The 20,488-nt window shown below is 32.7% G+C and overlaps 1 protein-coding gene across 1 annotated transcript in view; it reads left to right on the forward strand.

Moving 5' to 3' along the window:
- Positions 1-1,996: 1,996 nt before the first annotated feature.
- LOC129938572 (steroid receptor seven-up, isoforms B/C) overlaps positions 1,997-20,488 on the forward strand; it is a 47,721-nt gene continuing 29,229 nt past the window's right edge. The window contains exon 1 of the mRNA XM_056046211.1: positions 1,997-3,200. Within this exon, the coding sequence (XP_055902186.1) occupies positions 2,618-3,200 (583 nt within the window). The 5' untranslated portion in view covers positions 1,997-2,617. The remainder of the gene's footprint in view (positions 3,201-20,488) is intronic.

Consider the following 20,488-nt stretch of genomic DNA (forward strand, 5'->3'; position numbering starts at 1 on the left):
TATCAGTTTCGAAGAACACTGCCGGAACAACCATCATTACTCATCCTTTGCAGCTCTAAATTCACAATTAAAATAAGAAACAAGGAAAGAAGTAATTTTTAGGAGTAAATTAAAAACATTTCTTACATCACTCATTTGATACACTAGTAACAATTGAAAAAATGGGCTACAAGTATTCAATATTTGCCTGTTAGATGTTACAAAAAAAATATAAATGTTGTACAGAAATGAGCAACAAGTCAACTTTGTTTTTTTTTGTATTTAATTTTATTGGCTTAAATAACTTCATAAATGCATTTGTTAAGAAAAAACAGCATTACGTAATCTTAAAATATTATTATCTTACATTAAAAAAGTAAAAAATGAGAAATGGTTTACGGAGGCGTATACGTACTTTTTTTCAAATTTGTATTTTATAACATAATATTGAAAAAATCGTTCCAGAAATGCAGTAGTTAAGAAAAAAAAAACAACATAACGTACTCTTTGAATGTTATTAACTTATTTAAAAAAAAAATTGAAATGAGACTGAGGCGTATACGTACTTTTTTCAAACATGTATTTTTTTAATTTAATACTGAATTAATCATTCAAGAAATGTAGTAAAAAAAAAAAACCTCTAAATGTCAAGAGTAAAATCCAATTGTTGTAATTTTACTCAAATGTGATAGGAAACGAGTGATGACTAACTGAGGCGTATACGTACTTTTTTTAAATAATTTGTTTAACTTTGTTTGCTTTTCATATTGCTATTTACTAGAATATTAACAAAAATTTAAACCTTTTAAGAACTTCTAATTATACCATACGAATTATGATGTTCATTTTTATTATATAATGCATACATACATACGTTGTTACATAATCAGGTGAATACTAATAACCTGACAAATTATTTCTCAAATACAAACCTATCTACTTCTTAACAGGTAACTAAACTCTTTTCACTCAAAAACCAATAATACAATCTTTCAATCAAATATTCCCATTTTTCCGAATATAAATCACCTACATTGCTTTTTATCGACAAAATGTATCATCTCATCAAAAAGGCAAAAAACTTATTGAATCCAATCATAAAATCCAATATGTGATAACGCCACACAGAAGAGCAGCGGAAAAAATCTTTCCATCCATCATATTTTTTAATAAGAAAAAAATTAAACAAGAATCTATCCATCCATCCATTTTAAATTTTCCAATAAGAATCTATGAGCTATGAGATACATTTATTCCTCGTCGTATGTATAAAAAGATTCAAAACTTCAACTCAAAAGCAAAATTTAATAAGACAGGAGTGTGTGTAGGTTCCCTACTTAAAGCACACACAAAAAAAACACTCTATCTGAACTCGAAATCTTAACGAAAGAATAATTTCTTCAAGTAAATAAGAAAAAAAACCTACAGTAAGAAAAGTATCTCAAAAAAGTATCTCAACATTCCAAAGGGGTGGGAATATTAATTCAAACCAACACCACAAACGGAATATCGAAAAAGAAGAAAAAACATGACGATGATGAATAATCCAACAGAAGAATTTCCTCTCAACTCACTGTGAGTATATTTGTATAGTTCAAGTCATGCCATACTCCTTGCACCCAGAACGACATCGGGCCAAGCAAAAAAAGAGTATCTTTTACCAACACACAAGCACACGATACAATTTGTGTGGTTGTATTGTGACTGAGTGAATATTTGGTTGTGGCTTTGCCTCCATGGGTGCGCAGAGGATAGCGAATAAAAATCCACCTCTACCTTCTCACACAACCCACCACTCTAATTTTCGACCGATTGAGACGGCAGATCTCATTGGTTTTCTATAAGTGAAAAAGAGATGGAGATGTGTATCTAAGGCAGTATTAGTTGAACCAAAAAAGTATCTTTTATATGGAGTTTTGTATCTGTGTCGTCGACGACGACTGTGTGAGGAGAAGATGTGTGATGTGTCGTTAGGTCGAGCAATCGGTCGAGTCGGGTCGGGTCGTGTACCTTTTGCACCGAATGTTTTGCCAGTCAGGCTCTAAAAGGCCTTTCGAACAGCTGAGATTGCCGCATGGCGCATTATCATTTATTTATTATATTACATTCGCTTCTCTGTGATTTTTACCTTTCTTTTTATATCCTTCTTTAAAGTTTTATTAAGAAAATAATAAAATAACTTGGAAAAAATATTCGAATCATTTAATATCTTACTATCATTAAAAAAAGATACAATATCTATCTATCGGAAGGATTTGAATTTTTAAACGCGTTCATTGGATTTTCGTTTGAATACTATTTGTTTTTATTGAATAAATTTTCTGAATAAAAAATCCAATCGTGAATAAAATTAAAATTAAAGCAAAAAAATAAAAGTGAAGTGACGATAATCATGAAGTGTTGGTGATAAAATTTTTCTATCATCACAAAGAGAGAATAAATAATAAAGATAAAGTGATCCTGTGAAGTGATCGTGCTACAACTAAAAAAAACCTATTAAAAAATACTTTTTTTTGAATTTATTCAAAAATAAAAAAATTAAAGACTCCCTAAAAAGGAGTCCTTTTCCATCTCCCCCTGTAACAAAACCGCCAAAATTATTACTCACAATTCGCTAAGTGTGTACGGGGGTGGCGTTATGTGCGCCTCTCCGTCCACAGCAACGGGTTTCTTCAATCCCAGGCCTCAGCCTTCGGGCGAGTTGAGTGCCCTCGAATTGGGATTCCCGCGCAGTATGGCCCTTGTGGCGCCACCACCACCGCCCAGCGCCTGGCATGATCCTAACTTAAGCGGACACTTGCACGGTACGGTGCCGAGTGTTGGTACCGGCGGCTCTACGCCATCCGGCACAACCATCAAAGAGGATATGTCAAATATGTCGGGCAATGGCAATGGCGGCCATCATGGCGGTGGAAACAATGGCAACGGCGGTAATAATAACAATAATAACAACAACAATAACGGCAACAACAGTGGCAATGCAAATAATAACGGCTCATCGGCGAACAACGGCCTGGGGCTGATAAGCAAGGACTACAAAGACTACAAAGACTTCAAAGACTGCCTGCCGTCAAGTGCAACGCCAAATTCACAAGCCAATAGTAGTTCACAGAGCAGTAATGGCGGTGGATCACAAATTGACAGCAAAAATCAAAATATCGAATGTGTGGTTTGTGGTGATAAGAGTTCGGGCAAGCATTATGGACAGTTTACCTGTGAAGGTGAGTGATGTTTTTCTTTTTGTTTTTGTTTTATTTTTATTTCTGATCTGTCACATGTAGAAAATGACATTTCGAAGATTTAGAATAATTTATACTTTAAAATTCATTCGCAATCGTAAGTTAATCGATTCGATCAGGCAAATCATGTTATTTGATCTGCGCACGAGAATCCATTGGGTTAAATGTCAAACTAAAGATGATGATCAAGTTTTATGTTTTTCTTAACGTTATTGTGATCGACCATGAATAACTCAATCACAATAGGTGCAGGCACGCGAATTTTTCTCTCCTCATTTTCTTTTGTTGTTGTTGTTGTTGTTTTATATGTAAGTACATTGGTACAAACATTTCGAGTTACTCGTATCTCGCGCGCCGTATGGAGCACTCTGATGTGCTGCTATTCATTTCTGCAAGTTAAGAAGTGTAGGAGGATTGGTTTTTTGACAGGTCATAAATAAACTGACAGTTTGAATTATGAGAAATAACAATATATCGCTTTTGAAACGCTTGAAACGATGTGTCAGTATAGTTAGTCTTTTTTTATTTTGTTCATTTGAACGAATTGACGGACGGACGGATGGATGGAAGAAATAGATGGATGAATGAATGAATGCGGTTTATTTTACAAATCATCGTGTAGAGGAGATATGTACGAAGGTGTATCATCCTACTGACATTTCTAAAAATTGAACAGGTTTAGGTGCGAAAGTTTGTTCAATATCGATTGACTTAGATGTGTGTAGGTTGAAAGGATGTGAACAAATTCAACAGTGATGAAAATATTTTAAACAATATTTAAAGAACGGTCTATAAACATCATAGACTTTCAGTTTTAAGCTGATATGAATTTTAACTGTCTAAGTTCAATATAAGTACTTATTTAAGAATCGTTTTAATAATTGAGCATTCAAATCTTTGTCAAAAAGATCCGTTTTTGTCTAACTCTAAAAAGCGTGAAAAACTGAAGCCGATCTTCCCGAAATTTTAGAGATGTACACTTTTTATTTTCATATGAGTTTTAATTGTTGCAATGAAACTGCTAAGATAATTTAGTGACAAAAATATAAATCAGTTGGAAATAGTCTAATAGGCAGTTTTCTTGACATTGTAGATCAAAACCATTTTAAAATGTAAACAGGAGAACAAGGACTTCATGTTAATTACCTTTTCCATATTTGCTAGAAGAAAAAACAGATGCTTCATTAATTTTTAAATATGTCTATATTAAATGAAACTTGATCAATATTTGAAAACACTTTTAACTTTAAAGTCACAATTTTCCATTCTATTAAATATTATTCAACTGATTTCAAAATGTAGGCAATATTTTAAAACACAAGTTAAAGTGATTAAAACCTCAATAAAATCAAACTCAGATCTCAGATTAGAAGTTCTTTAGATACTTCTACCAATAATATCAAGCCAAATAATAAATTTGCTCTAAATAAAATTTCGAATTCAAAAATTATGCTTCGAAACCATAGTCTACATCCACCAATATTTTAAAATTGCGTACTGGAAAGAATAAAAAACTACGAATATTTTATATTGACATATTCCTTGACTCCAAAAGTATTCGGAGTTTTTAAACCAATTAACTGATAGAATCTTGAAAACAATTTCACTAGATTTCAAATTAGATTTTGATATCTTCTTTCATAGATTTTTTTCTTTCTAAAGCTCGAAGTTAAAAAACTTTGAATAATTAGATGTGATATCACTGTAGAATGTTCACAAATATTATTCCTGTAATATTAAAGCATGTAAGAATTGTAATAATTTAATTTAAGGATATCGATAAGATATCTGGATTAGATACAAAAGAACACGCATCTCAACGCCCGCAATATAAATCTAATCTATTCTTTTTAAATTTCTAACCCTCATTCACCCATAGTGTTCCAAAAGAATTATTCCTGAATTGACTTAAATAATTCTTCCCGACTAATTTTAATAATTCAATCTTGTAAAGTAAAAAACAACAACTAAATCCAATATCTTTCCATCTTAATTTTCATCTTCATCTTCCTACTACTACACATAGATACATTTATTTTCAAAAATAATGTATCTCAACAATAATTTACGATGTCAAAACAGGCAGTAATGATAAAAATTAAAATGATAATAAAGCCTCTTCTTGTTGTTCTTTTTGTTGTTGTTTCTGGAGTTAGTTATGGTATAATCTTTGTATATCCATAATATGGTAGTTTAATGTGCGAGAGATAGTGTATTTGTTGTTTTCGTTTGTATAAATTCGAGTCGAGTATCTTTTGTGTTGCTGCGATATTTTTGTCGGCATCTCATCATCATGATCGCGCGCATCGTCCGTCGCGGTCATAATGATAAGATTCTTATCATTTTAAGAACGTTATAACAATGAAATAAGATATATAGAAGTAGATGATGATGAGGATGATGACGAAGAATAAGATAGATACATACAATGTGTGTTCTTTTAATGAAAAATTGAATAAAAACATCGAAAGCAACAAAACCAGGAAAGAAAAAAGGTCTCAATAGCGGAAAACCCTTTTGTTTCATGCGTCCGTCGTTGGCATTCTTCTTCTTTCTTTACTCCTTTGGTTATTCCCTTTTGTCTTGATTAGAAACCGATATTGATCTTTTGCACGAAAAATTCATGCTTCTATCTCTCGAGTTATAAGCTCATAGAGGTATAAGACAAGTAAGTCTTGTGTCTTGACCAAAAGAACACATCTTTCCCATATTGCACCAACCAACCAACCGAAATGAAAATTCTTCGTGCTACAATCCGTAGCTTAGATAGGTATATTCACTTTTCCGTAATGCAACAATCGTGCGCCTTCACTATTAAGTTCTTGATGCTGGCTGTGTGTGGAGTCGTTGCATATGGAAGTTTCATCAAAAAGATTAATTGACGCAACAAAATATTGTATCTTTTCTACTCGTATAGTTCCTACCTTCATGTAGAGACATTATGATGAACATCATAAAAGAAATCGAAAGAAAGAGGAAGTAGATGAAGAAGGGATCTACAGTAAAAGCAAAAATATCAGACATCTGGACAAAAGTGCTTTTTTTGTCTTGTCCGTCTTATTCCATTCAGGAATATGAAGAAGAAGAAGAGTATAAGTGAGGAGCAGAACATCATAACATTGGCACATACCAATAATCATGTTCGCGAAGATCATGACGATGTGAAGATGATGATGATCCTTCAAACACGATGACGAGGTCAACAATTTTTCCTGTTTTCTTTCTTAAAAAAAAAAGAAAAAAATATTTAGTAAAGAACCTGATGAGAAAAGTCAAGGGGACTCCTAAAGTGTTGCGTGTGTGTGTCAAGAGGAGGAACGTTCTTCTTCATCTTTATTCTTTAACTAAGCGATTTATTTCTGCTTCGTTAGATCTGATTATTATTTTGATGAGTTGTTGTCGCGGTAGTCCTTGTTTTTTTTTTCCATTTATTCCTTCGTTCCTTTTGAGCCGGGTTTCTTCATCCCGTTCCAGGATGATGGGATGTTTGATGTGTACTTTTTCGTGGACATCATTAATTACGTTTTTTCTTGTGTTTCTTCCTCATCCTCTGGACGTAGTTAAAGAAGTGTCTTATGGAATCGCGGATATTTTAAGTAAGACTTAGCTGATGGGACGTGGGAAATTCTTCCTTTTCATAGCGCATAGGTAACTAATGGATTATTATAGACTTAGTTAATTAAAAGGACACGCTGTGCAAGTTAAGTTAACAAAACATCTTGCCACATATTTTTGTAATTGAATTATTGGTCCTAACGAATCTTTTATAACCATAAAATCTTTCGACAAGAAATCATTCAGGAGTGGCGCCCGGGCGTACAATTTATCTCATGTATAATTCACTCCAATTTACACCTTAATTCATACCGATCGAAATAATAAACAAATTGTAACAAAATTGTTGCGGTTTCTTTCGGATTATTACATTTCTTACAACCGTATTCCTTAACAACTCTTTTACCACACCATCATGATATCTAAATGACTTAACTTCATATCTCAAATAATGTTTTTTTTTTATTATTTCTATAATTCTTTTCATCAAAAAAAATAATGATTCATAAAACAAAATATGTGTGAGAAATTGGGTTTAATTCTTCTAACCTGATATATAAAGTTAACAATTTTTTAAACAAAACAAGAAACACAAAAACGTTGCATGCTACCATACTTTGTATACTTTGTCGTGGGAATCATATTCGCGGTTTATTACACACAAATTAAAAAAAAAAAAGAACGCAAATTCCATTAAAATAAAACGAGACAACAAGCGTATAATATAACTAGTTATCCATGGCGAGGAGAGACCTTCATTTATTATTTTTTTTTATAAAAAGGTGTGTAATCTTCATTTAATTAGTCTTTTCATGCGTCAAAGCTTTTTACACGTTGGAAACATACACAACTTTTTGGAAATATTTTATCTTTGAAGAAAATAAACGCTTTACTTCTGTTGAGAGTTTAAGTGAGATTTATGGAAATAAGTTGAAGAATTTAAAGACTTGAACTTTATTGGAATTTACTTTGGTTACAAATGTAAACTACACAAAAATTCGTAGGGTAACTTGTTCACCAAACAGTTGACAGAAAGTTATTCTGTTCAAGATACTCTAAAGTTACTGTCAAAAAAGGACAGTTTTCAAAAAGAAATTCCAGCCGCTAATTTTCAATAACAATAATCTTTATGGAAATAAGTCGAATAGTTTGAAGATTTGATACTCATTCGAACTTTAAAATACCAAAACACGATGTGACAGCTTGTTTTTTTTAGCGCTTGACATCAAGTTTCTTCAATTGAAGATACTGAAAATGTCTTTCAAAAAGAATCTATTTAAATTTATCTCGGAAACTTTTCTTATGAATTATATGAAAACACAGTTATTTGCGTATATTTCAAATTGTCTGCATTAGTTTTATTTTCAAGTCTCATGTTAACTAATAAAACTTTGTTTTTAATCATTTCCAAATTTGTGGGCATTAAGTTAGATACGCTAAAATATTTTTGATGAAAATAAACCCGCGTCAGAATTGGCAACATTAAACTCGAGGGCTGATCAGAAAGTTCGTATACTTTTTCAATAACTCTCCAACTAAGACCTTAAAAAGAGAAAAGGCAGTTATTTTAGTAAATGGATTTTCTCGTTCCTTAGTTTTGTTCGTGATGGAGGGAAAACAAAAGCAAGGCGTTTGAATCCAAAACTTAAAAGCTTTTGAGGATAAATGTTTGAATCGTTCAAAGTGCCACAACTGCTTTTAAAGGTTCAAGTTCAGACATCAATTCTAAAAGATTCTAGTTCAGGACGCCAACAGTTTTGACTAACGATGTGTATGTTTCCCAAGTAAATGACTTCGTGCGTTCGAATCGACTTTGCTGCAAATCCAATGAAACTAATCAGAATTTGGACCAGGAGACTTTCTGTTTTTCCAAAAGTAAGAAAGGTTTGACGATTTTAAAGCCATTCGAACAAAAATCACCGGACGAAATATCGAAAGCGTTTCGGAGGGAAGACTTACAGAGAGCCTTTCAGCAGTGAACGCGGCGCTTGGGGGAGTGTATTCTCATCAAACTTTCAAGAGCATACAGTTTTTTGAAATTTCAAATTTTAGAAATTAATGTGTGAATTCAAAGCCCCGAAACTTTTGAAAAGCAATTATTGAGTTATGAATTTCAAAAATGCAGCTGAAAATTTGTCCAATCCTATATTTGTTCTTTTATATTTGTTGAAACAATTTTGTCTTCGTCTTTTAGTTTAAACTTTGTCCATTTTATCGAAACATTCTATTTGAAATAAAATATTATTTTGAGTCTGCAACATGTTGTGGCCTTTATTACACTCTGTTTTATTTATATAAATAGAATGACTCAATTGATAGAGATTCTATTTATTTATTTAGCAGTGTAAATTAATGTCCCGATTAACCTCATCTTAACCAATAAAACGCCTTTAATTTACTGTTATTGCTCATGGCAGTATACATAATTTTCTGCTAATTTCTAAAGTCGATTCTTATACCAATATGCATAAACTTTTCATTGCACTTTTTTACGATTCAAAGTCCCGTGATGCTGCTAAAACTTTAAACTTGTTTATGCTAAAATGCAAAACACCAAACCACTGACTTCAAGCCCCATATTGAAAGATGCTATCTAATTCGTATTCTCATAAAATTCCATTTAACAGATAATAATCGAATAGGTTTTTAATTCCTTTCCTGGTGATAAATAAAGGTATGCTCGCATAGGAAATAAATATACTCATATAAGTTGTTTGAATAAGAGTCAGTGATTTTATTGCGCGCTATAGCATCAACTTATCATCCCCCACCCTTTTCTTTAGAGTTAAGTATAAGTACAATATAATAATTCATTGATATTCTCAACATGTTGAAATCAATAACTTGAAAGTAATTCATGACTTACATTCAAATTAGGATTTAATGCGATATAGAACATTCCACACACGAATCACACACGAGTTTTGTACATATACTCAGAGGCGGCGCGGCAGGCGGCCGCCGGCGTACCTTCTTACTTTTTTTTTATTTGTCAGTTGAAGGGGGATGTTGTGACAAATTATGTCTCTTAGCCAAGTCGATAAAAAACGCATTAAACTATACCACAAGTATCAGGTTGTGTTGTTTTTCTATGACAAGTTATTGTGGGGGTTTGATGTTGGAGGGGGAGAGAGTGAGGGTTTTGTGAATTATGGAAAAAATATGCCATCTATTTTCAGCCTCCGACTTTATGATTATATGATAACTAGCAAAAAGTTTTTGTTTTTTGTATTATTTAAGAGAAAAAGATTCAAAGGACAAACTGCACGATTTTTGTCTTAATGTCAAAATGATGCAAACCTCAAGATGATGTGGTGGTTGGGGAAAGGAGGCTATTCAGAATAACAAAATAAAAGACAAAAAATGGGGACATTCTTCAGTTCTTCTTAGACTCATACAGATACAGACGCATAGAAAGTTTTGTTTTTTTCCTCGTTTGTGTCTATGTTGACATCCTTGCTATCTTTGTCGTTGTCGTCGTTAGTTTGTGTCCTGGAAAGATAATATTTCTTTTGGTTTCATATTTTTTTGATATTTTCTTTTTCTTATTTTGTGTGAAACATTATGTTTGTCTATGATTTTATTTTCTGGAAACTGCGTTTGACTTTTTCGTCCCCAAATATGCCAGTTTATATTTCGTTTCTAATTTGTCAAGGATTTATATTTATAATATTTTATCAGTATATAGATATGAATGTATAAAGAAATAATGTCTGGGTGCAAAAAGGTGGACATTTTTCAGTTTTATTGTCTTGAGAAAAACCTGTGCCAAAAAGGCTAAGAAAGCATTTGACTGTAAAAGATGAGACTTTGAACTTTGAATGATTTTGTTTTGTTTTTGAGCCAAGAAAATTTTATGATTATGGAAAACAACCTTAGATACAATTTCCTTTGCCTTTAATAACTATTAACGGTACTAAAATATTTTGAAAATTGCATCTCTTTTATGTGAAATTGTTGGATACATTTTTTATCGCAACATTTTTGTATAGAAACATGTTGTTCACCTGTTTTGAAGTCCCATATTACTCAACATTTTGCCTAAGTTTAGTTCCTTCTTTACTTTACTATCTATAGATCAAATGAATTTAACCTTAGATACAATTTACTTTGCCTTTAATAGCTATTAACGGTAGTAAAATATTTTGAAAATTGCATCTCTTTTATGTGAAATTGTTGGATACATTTTTTATCGCAACATTTTTGTATAGAAACATGTTATTAACCTGTTTTGAAGTCCCATATTACTCAACATTTTGCCTAAGTTTAGTTCCTTCTTTACTTTACTTTCTATAGATCATATGAATTAAAATATTTAGAGCAACATGTTGCCAAAGTCTCACAATGTTTAAAAGCACAATTATAATACAGATCACACTAATACTTTCTTCCATAAGTGAATAAATTGAAGCTTACCTGAATGGCATGTCTTTATTCGAAACAAGGAAACCGTAAAATAGCAATCTGTCTTCACTTAATTTTCCATGTCTCCTAGACACATTATATACGAGTATAAGAAAAGTTACCTATCTGATAAGTATTCCAAGATTCATCTGACAGCTTTAACTCTCAACTGTTTCTATACTTGTTCATAAACCTTCCTGTATACACTCTTATACATATAGTTAATGGATTATCACAGACATATCATATCAAAGTCACCTTTTGTATTCTCTCTCTCTCTTGCAACTTGTTAAAGTTGCTAAGGTTGTATTTTTTAGTTAGCTATAGTGTAGTGAAAAAAAAATAAACTTAAAAAATTCATCTCGCGCTGTGCTGAGTTGATACAAAAATGCACTCAAGCATGTGGAGTAACTATAACTGCAAACTTAAATTATAAAATGAAAATAAGTTCTTCTCATCTAAAGAGCTTGTGGTACCTACGTTTGCGAGTATCTATGCGAGCGCTGTGAGTGCGGCGCGCATGCGCACACTTAACGCCAAAACATTTAAGGAAGTTTCCTCTCTGAAATACAAGGGGCTTGAAAGTGCCAAGAGGAAAGCCTCATAACCAACTAACCTCCCTTCCTTTACCTAAAGTTTGATGATAGTATGGCTTACATTTAAGCGCGAAACAGGTTAAATGTGTATAATAGCCAAGTTAATAAGTGCAAAAAACGAGCTCTGTAACGCTGCGTTACCATGAGATTTTTTCATATCTGCCTGCAACAATTCTGCGCCTCATGGACATGGCGCACATCCACATATACTCTAAACATTGTAGCTGTCATGCAACCGATATAGTTTCGGTTCGGTCAATGATCGACTTGGGATGAAGTTTTTTGTTATTGTTGTTGTTGTTGTTTTGTTGAAACTACTCTCAAAGTAATTAGCTTCATAACATAATTGTCGGAGTGCACAAACACTTGAAAATTGATGGTGATGCAGTCACGGGAAAAGGAAGGAAATGTATAGGAAGGCTTCATATCTGGAAGAAGAGTTATTATGTTAGATAATAATTACAATTTAATGAACGAGCATGAACTTTCTTATAATAAGAATTATAAACTGTAAGCAGACATTGAAAGCACTGAAGGTTGATGGTGTTGGCTTTGGCTATGGCTTCGGCTATAATTTTTACAGTGAGATAGGAATTGGGTCAGTTGCTAAACTTAACTCCGATTAAATTGCAGCACAGACATAGATACAAAACTATCTCGCATGTATACGAGTGTAGACTTAGGAGTAGTTGAATGATTCATGATCGCGTTGTTGGCGGAAGATTCATCGAAAAGATACTTAGAGATACTGCAAGTATGATTCTCAAGAAAAGGGATCTCCTCCAATGATTCTCTTTTTCTCCGCTTGGTGAAATATCTTTTTTTGCAATACTTTGTATCTTATAGATACTTGCAGAGAGTGTAGCAGATTTCAAAAAGAAAAAATTTGTTGGTTGAACTTATGGAGAATACTAGGAATGCCTGCCTGATTGTCTGTTCAGATGGTCGCGCTTCTCAAGTCTTCTTCCTCGCCCCTCATATAAGTGAACCACCACACCATCATCATGAATGGCTATCCTCCCCTCTGCTTGGCAACAATGACGAAGACGACGATAACTACGACCGACGACGAAGATCGGCTTAGTAGACAATTTGAAATGCGCTGCTCTTTTGGAGCAGGCATGGCTATACGGCTAGGCTATTGGGGAGTTAATGTGCATTGCGCATCGGTCTTGACTCTTTTGAGATGCGGTCTGCCTCATCGTGCACCTTAATTCCTTGCGGGATGCCAAATAGAGTTTTTGGTTTTTCACTGTTTTATTTGCTTCTTGTTTCTGCCTGTGTGTAAGTGTGGTGTTGGATAAATAGGGTTTAGGTAGTATTGGTGTGTGTGCTTTATTGAATCTTATTCCATTTCGCTTCCTCTCCCATCAGCAAAGATACGTACGAACGGAGAAAAAAAAAAACAAAAACAGGGCTTAGTTAGCTTTCTTTTGCCTTTGCCTTGCAATTTTTGTCTATTTCAATGGAATATAACGTAATTAATTAAACCGTTACCGGAAAGTTGTGTTTTCGATCACGATTCTCCTTCGAAAGAAGAAAATCAAAAAGAAAAAATCATCAGCAGCCAGCATCAGCAGCAACATCCACAGCAGCAGCAGCAGCAACAGCAACCTCAGACTTTGACTCAGACTCAAACCAAACTAGGGAGCAACATGGTTGGAAACTTAAAATTTTCTTCGCTTATTTTAAAAGAACTACGTGATGGGTGTTTTGTACTTTTTTTCATTTTACAATCTCTGTCGCCTTTTCCACCCCACTGTCGCCCTCTATTTATCTCATGTCAAGATAGTTAGATACTTCGATTCCCTTGTATCCTAATGTCTGCATCAATTGCGATTGAGAATTGCTGCACTGCTGTATCTTTTGTATATTGTAAAGCACATTCATACGAGCTTATTTGTTAAACATTTTTATAAGGATATGAAATATTGTAAACCTTACCTACCCATACCACTACCTATTTGTATTCGAGCCCTCTCATGATTTGATGCTAATATAGTATGTATGCCTTTTCTCTTTCTTATTAACCTCTACAGAGCACAGTTAAGGCTTGGGCTAATTAATTTTGACCTAATGAAACTGTAGCATGTAATTTTTACTACGAGCAGCTCACCGCCAGTTGGTACACCGACCGCTAGCTATAACTGAGCTTACTCTTCCGCTAGGTAGGTATACATAACATCAAATACAAAAAAAACTATCTTTGTGCCTTTGCTAAAAAGTAGGTAGGTAGGCAGTTATATGCCTTGAAGGCAGAGAGTAGCGCAAAATTTGTCATCCAATGTTGTTTATAATCGTGTGACAGGCTCTTTTGAGCATGACATGACACATTATTAACCATACAACCAGAGTGTGGTATAGGAAAAATTAAAAACAAAATAAAGGTTCCGTGTTACATGTTTTGCTTTTGTATCTTTTCTCTTGTATCTTTTTTTCTTTGCTGAACTCTTTGCATTAAAGTATATCAAAGTGAAAAATGGTTATAGCACTTTGCTGAAGATGCATTTCATACAAATATATATATTTTTCGGAATAAATTTCACTATTTTTCTCAAGGATTTATGATGGGGATTGAGTTGGGGGAATATGCATACAGCAAAGCATCACTCTGTTCTCATGATCCAATTAAAAGACTCACAAAAGAGGGTAAGAAGAAATTCTATATACATATATTTTTCTTTATTTTTCAACAATATAACTATACAAAAACTAACAAATTGATGTACCTCTAATAATCTTATACTCTATTATCGGGACGAGGAAGAAAAATTATAATATCCACAACAATTATTAGCTGCATCATAATTTTTGTGGGGAATTGAATTCTTGGAAGTGTAGGTAATTTGCATGCATGTAACCAAATTGTATCCAACTTTAAGAAACCATCTGACTATTTTTAGCTTATTAAATCAAGAGAGATGCATAAAAGTACTTAAAAGTTCAATGAAACATTAGATCAGTGTAGGCATGGGTTTCATTGCTTTGGATTAAGTAATAAGTTTGTCTTTCAGTTAAGAAACGATGCATATTAAAACGTTTATTAAAAATTATATATTGTTCCAATTACAAGACACATGTTGACGAAACACATCTTCAGCTACATCTGTTGCAATAAGGTTTAATTATGTATACACAACTGATTGCCTATAAGTATTTATCAAAATATGTTTAGATACATGTTAAACAAAACTTTGTTTGATGCTCAAAATTTAAAACATTCAATAAATCAACAAAATGTTCAGCATGTGTCTAAACATTTGATGCGTAACCCTTAACTTTTTCTTTGTTATTAATCGTTTAAAACTAATTATTTAGTAAGGTACCCAACAAGTTAACATGTATCTTAACATTTTAGTAAAGAAACATTAGTTAACATATAAAATTACTATAACATCAGATGTTGTGGTTCTATTTGAGTATTATTGAATATTAAGCATTTATTAAAATGTTTCTATAAACATGTGTCTAAACAAAAATCAACATTCTCAAATATTTTCCAATATTTAAACCAGTTCTTCATCATAATTCATCCTTTCCTCCAATGATGGTCCATCTGGTCGATTGAACTTCCTTTTCCAAGTTTTTCACATCTCCTATACATAAATTACACGTTAACAACAACAAACCAAAAACTAAGATTAATATCCACCAACACCCTTTTTCAAATACCAGTCCACAACTGGAAACTGCACTTCACCTAGTTTCTCCCACACCATCAGAACTCAAAATCCTTCTATAGGCATCTATGTGTATATATGGTCAAAGACCACCTCAAGGGTCTTCACTCTAAATTTTTCTTCGTCTTCATCTCTTGGTCTCTTCATCGTAGTAGTCAGTCGTCTCGATCGCAACATCCATAATACTAGACCGCTGTTTGTTCTATAACCTCAAGTAAAGTAACTTTTATAGAAAAGAAAAAATGGATATACATCCAGTTCCCAGCGTATAAAGTTGAATTATGTTTGTGGGGAGATCCCGAACATTTCTCTTGTCCCGCTCCACCCACTTGATGTTATTGTTGTTGTTGTTGTTGGAATTGTTTTTGGTTTTATTATTTTTTATGAAGATCCATTGCAAGACGTTAGCTTAAGGCGTTTAGTTTTATTTTTATTGTGGTTGTTGTTATATTAATAGCAAAAGGATTGGTATAGTAAGGTACCAACCTATAGATACCTCTTCTTGTACAGGTACTTCCTGGGAAATACGCGGTACGTACCGTACTTGTGTTGTATCTGCAACACTTTTCGCTAGTATACACGCATCCAATATGCGTTCTTCTTGTTTTAAAAGATACAATTTTTTGCTGTTCGTAAGTTCTTGGATGTTCTTTTGAAAGAAAGGAATTATTAAAAGAATTCAAGTCTCTGGTGCTATATGGAAGTTTAAATACTATAAGCAGTATGATGAAAAATAAAAAAAAAATTTGAGAATGTTAAGATACATGGAGCCTTATTGTGAGTGCAAGGCGATCCTCTTCAACTTAACTCTGATGAGGTAGGATTTTTACTCTTCGTCTCGCAATTTTTCTTTTTGGTTTTTTTGGTATGTGAAGATTGTATTTTGTTGTTGTTGTTTTTTTTGTTTGAAATACTTTAGCTCGGATAAAGTATCTATATACTGAACTCTCTGTGACTATGACTGCATTCGGTCAAAAGGAAGGATTTAAAGTTAACCCACAACTTAACTTCGTCTTCTTCATTTTCATCGTCTTCGGTATTGTTCAAGTCACGACTTTTTACTTCACATCTTCCGTGGTATATTGTTGCTCATATCTATATACAGAGTGTATGGTAGAATATACCGTATGATATACGAAAAGATACATGTGCTTAGATACAATTATTGAAAGATATCTTTAAGATATCATGTGGCTCAACATTCTATATCAATAAAACCGAAAAAGGGTGGATACTCTCATATACAACAAACTTTTGCAAGGTTCAACCTTCAATAGATAGATATGATGGTAGTTTTGAGTAAAGCATCGCGTACCATCGTACGTTTGCTCGTGTGTTTGAATCTTCTGCTTATTTTTTTTCGTTCTTGTATCTTTTTGAAGAATGATGAAGGATAAATATTGAAGATGCACCAAGTTAGTAAGATTGTAACTCAACAACTAAAACTAAAAAACAACAATAAAAAAACAAAGATAAAGTATCTTTTCTAAGTCCAGTTTGTTGCGATTTTTTTTTGTTTGTTTGTCTTTTGTGATTCTCTTAATTTTATTTTTACTCTCCTCAATTGGGATCAATGGTAGAGGTTGAAAACTATTTAAATTTCATGTAGTAAGCCAGGTTGTCTTGTAAGTTGCTATATCTCTGTGCCCCTACCCAGTTGTTGTTGTTGTTGCTGTTGTCATCGTCCTCTTCAGGAGTTTACAGCAAATGGACAATGATACCAACCATACCTCTATACCGCAACTATACGAACTTATACAAGGGATCGATGAAAAACTATATCGTCGCGCTACGGAACACGATTTTTCGTTCTCTCCATCTTAATATCTACACAACAAACAACAACAAAAAACTATGGGAATCAACTCTTTTGTATTATAAAAGATATTTTTTTTTCTTTTTTGAAGCTTTTCAGGAATAGATAGAGATACTTCTCTACCTGATATTATTCGCATGGACAATATCAATAGGCGATTATGCAATTTAGATGAATTGGTCTATTATTATTTAATTTTTTTTGTGTTGTTGTATTTTTCTTTTTTATAGTCCAACTTCTTTATAAAGTCTTTGGTCATAATGTTCAATGAAGTTTTGAATTTGTTGTTGTTGGTTTTTTGTATCTTTTGAGAGTTGGTAGGACTAACTGATGGTTTTTTGAGTTGGTTGTAGGAGAGAACTTAATTAAATTAAAAGGTAGATTATGTCACGACTTGTATATCTTTTCCAAGAGAGTAAGATATCTATTACGTGAAGTTTAATTAATAAGATGTGATTATTTCCTTCAGTTTTATGATTAATTGGATGAAATAAAAATGAAGTTTTAGCAAAAGTGGAATTGCTTGAAAAAAAGATTTTGACCCCGAATTGTTCTAAGCCAAAGTACAATTTGAATATCATACTCTACATTTGTTTGTATTCTGAGAGCAATCAAAAAAAGAGTTCGGAAAAGGAATAATCATGAAAAAGACATCCCACTTCTGATCAAATGTAGAAAGCCCATAAACTCTATAGAAATAACTAACTGCATTTATTTTCGACTAAAACATTTTCGAGCGAAATGATTGAAAACCTTTCAACTTTATATCAAAAGATATATGCCTTAGTTCAAGAAACCTTTTTTACTATAACCTCAACAGCAGCAATTCTATACAAAATATTAAGAAGCTATTCGGAATGAAAATAAGCTGTCTGGTCTCTTAAAGTCTACTTCTGAATATCACAACAACCACATTTCTATTACATTTATGCAAATTAATTCTTTGTCGTCGGTATAGAGTCTCTTTGGGTTGGGGAGACTTATTTTATTCCCTGTATCTCGTATGTATAATTTTTTCTTTCCTTCGTCTTCAAAACCTATAATTGCTCTGGTGCAATGATCCACGAAGCGATTACAGATTATATCATATGATGCAGAAAAAACCAACAAGAGTAAAGTATAGTTGCTGATGTTTATGCAAGTAAAAGACACACTTCCAATCAGTTAACCAATATATAACAATATGGAAGTAGCCAAGCCGGTTACCAGAACAACTCAATATTATTATTACTGATACGACCGACCAGCCAGTGAGAGTATTAAGGTTTCCTTGTCTCTTTATATTTTTCTATGGTTAGTCATATAAGAAAGGTATACCTAAAGACCATTTATTTTTTTCTGTCTTCAACAGCATGTAAAAAGGATAAGGACTTCACAATCCGACTACATTTTGTTTCTTTGTGGAACACACAAAAAAAACTATCTTCCCGCAAAAAAAGGAGCAAAAAGCTTTCCTTCCGAAAGATTACCTACCTAACGAGGTTAGAAAAGCCAGACGGACTGTGAGGATATACTGTATGTGTACCCGTATATTGTAAAGATTTTACAAAACCCAAGTTGATACTTTACATAGCGAGTTTTTAGATGCTTGCTTAACCGCTTAGAATTAGTAGAGTATTTAAGAGACTTTACAAACGCAATATGGTGGAACAGAAATACCTACATATGTAGAAACAAAACTAACTTACTGTGAGGAATGAACTTTTTTGGTTTCTCCAGAACGGCAGTTGTCAAGATTTAGCTCATTGACTATTTCTTTTTTTGAAATTATTTTTTCCTGCGAACTGAGTCTATAATTGGATTAGAAATTTCTAAAGAATTATTGATATAATTTTTCGGTATAGTGAAAGTGAAAGCATACACCTAAAAGATAGTGGAGTTTCTTTTTTGGTTTATTTATTTTGGAAAAATAAAATAAAAATATGAACAAATCCTTAGGATTTTCATGTTCAAGAGCTTGAGGTTTTGACTACGGATTACAGTGGAGACATGAATACTTGGATAAGGATGGAATTTTCCTGTTTTCTGAGAAAAAGTACAAATACAAGGATATTTGATATTTTTATATGACTGCAATAGTTTATAACAAATATAGTCAAGGTATTTGAAGACAGGGAAAGAGAAAAGTATCAACATTGTAAATTATCCCACTTCTGATCCTTATGTAGAACTCGATAATTCAAATAAATAATAATAATTTCAATAAAACTTTCGTCTATATAAGGTCAACAAATATATGAATTTATACAAATTTTGACACCATTTTTATTTCTTCAAAACAACAGCGGCCCATAAAATTCATTGTTGCTAAATTGAAATATTCCGTTGGGCGCCATTTATTTAATTTTCGTTTTCAACTTGTTTAGGGGATTTCTTTTTGTTGTGGACTTTAAGCAAATATTTTTAAATATCTTTTCATTACTTAAGAATTTCCTAATTTAAGATCTGTTGCTATGCTCTTTAGTCATAGGCATTCATCTACAATCTTGTTCTAAATACATATACTCCTTTCGGTATGTCATAATTAAGCTTAAAAACAAACATTTCCTTCCCAACAGAAATCCATTTGAATTAATAATACACTACTCCATTTTTACGCCTTAATTCCTGACGTAAATTGATTTAATGATATTTTAATTATATTCACATGACGACGTGAGGTTAAGTATAATGTTGACCCTTTATAGCTTATAGCTGATGGGCAAGAGTAAGGTTTTAGTTATTTATTTTTTTATGAATACGTCAAGCCAGGCTACATCTCATCGTGTTGTCGATACAAAATTCGAAGAGCAAATAAATTATATGTATATTTTTTTTTGCAAGGCAAATACAAGTACCTACATACAATTATAGACGAGAAAAAAAAACCGGAAGAAATAAGGAACACCTTGTGGTTTATGGTCTTTTACAGCTTACAACTCCGAGGAATTATTGGATTTGTATAGAAAAAAGAGCAAATAAAAAAATTGTCTGACCATAAGAACATCTCGTAAATTAAAATGCATCGCGCCTTTAAGTTTTTTCAGTATTTTTTTTAGTTTTTTTGATGCACCTCCTTCCACTATTTCGCTGCATAAGTTGTTCTTGTTGGCCATGGCATCCTTATGGCATCATCAGAACCATAGTTAAATCTTGACTTTGAGAGGTGACTCCGACTCCGTGGTATTCTATGATGATGACGAGGTGATGTAGCTATGCTTAGGCCCTGTGTATCTGTCT

Source organism: Eupeodes corollae, chromosome 1 (genome assembly GCF_945859685.1).
Source record: "Eupeodes corollae chromosome 1, idEupCoro1.1, whole genome shotgun sequence".
Classification (NCBI taxonomy): Eukaryota; Metazoa; Arthropoda; class Insecta; order Diptera; family Syrphidae; genus Eupeodes; species Eupeodes corollae.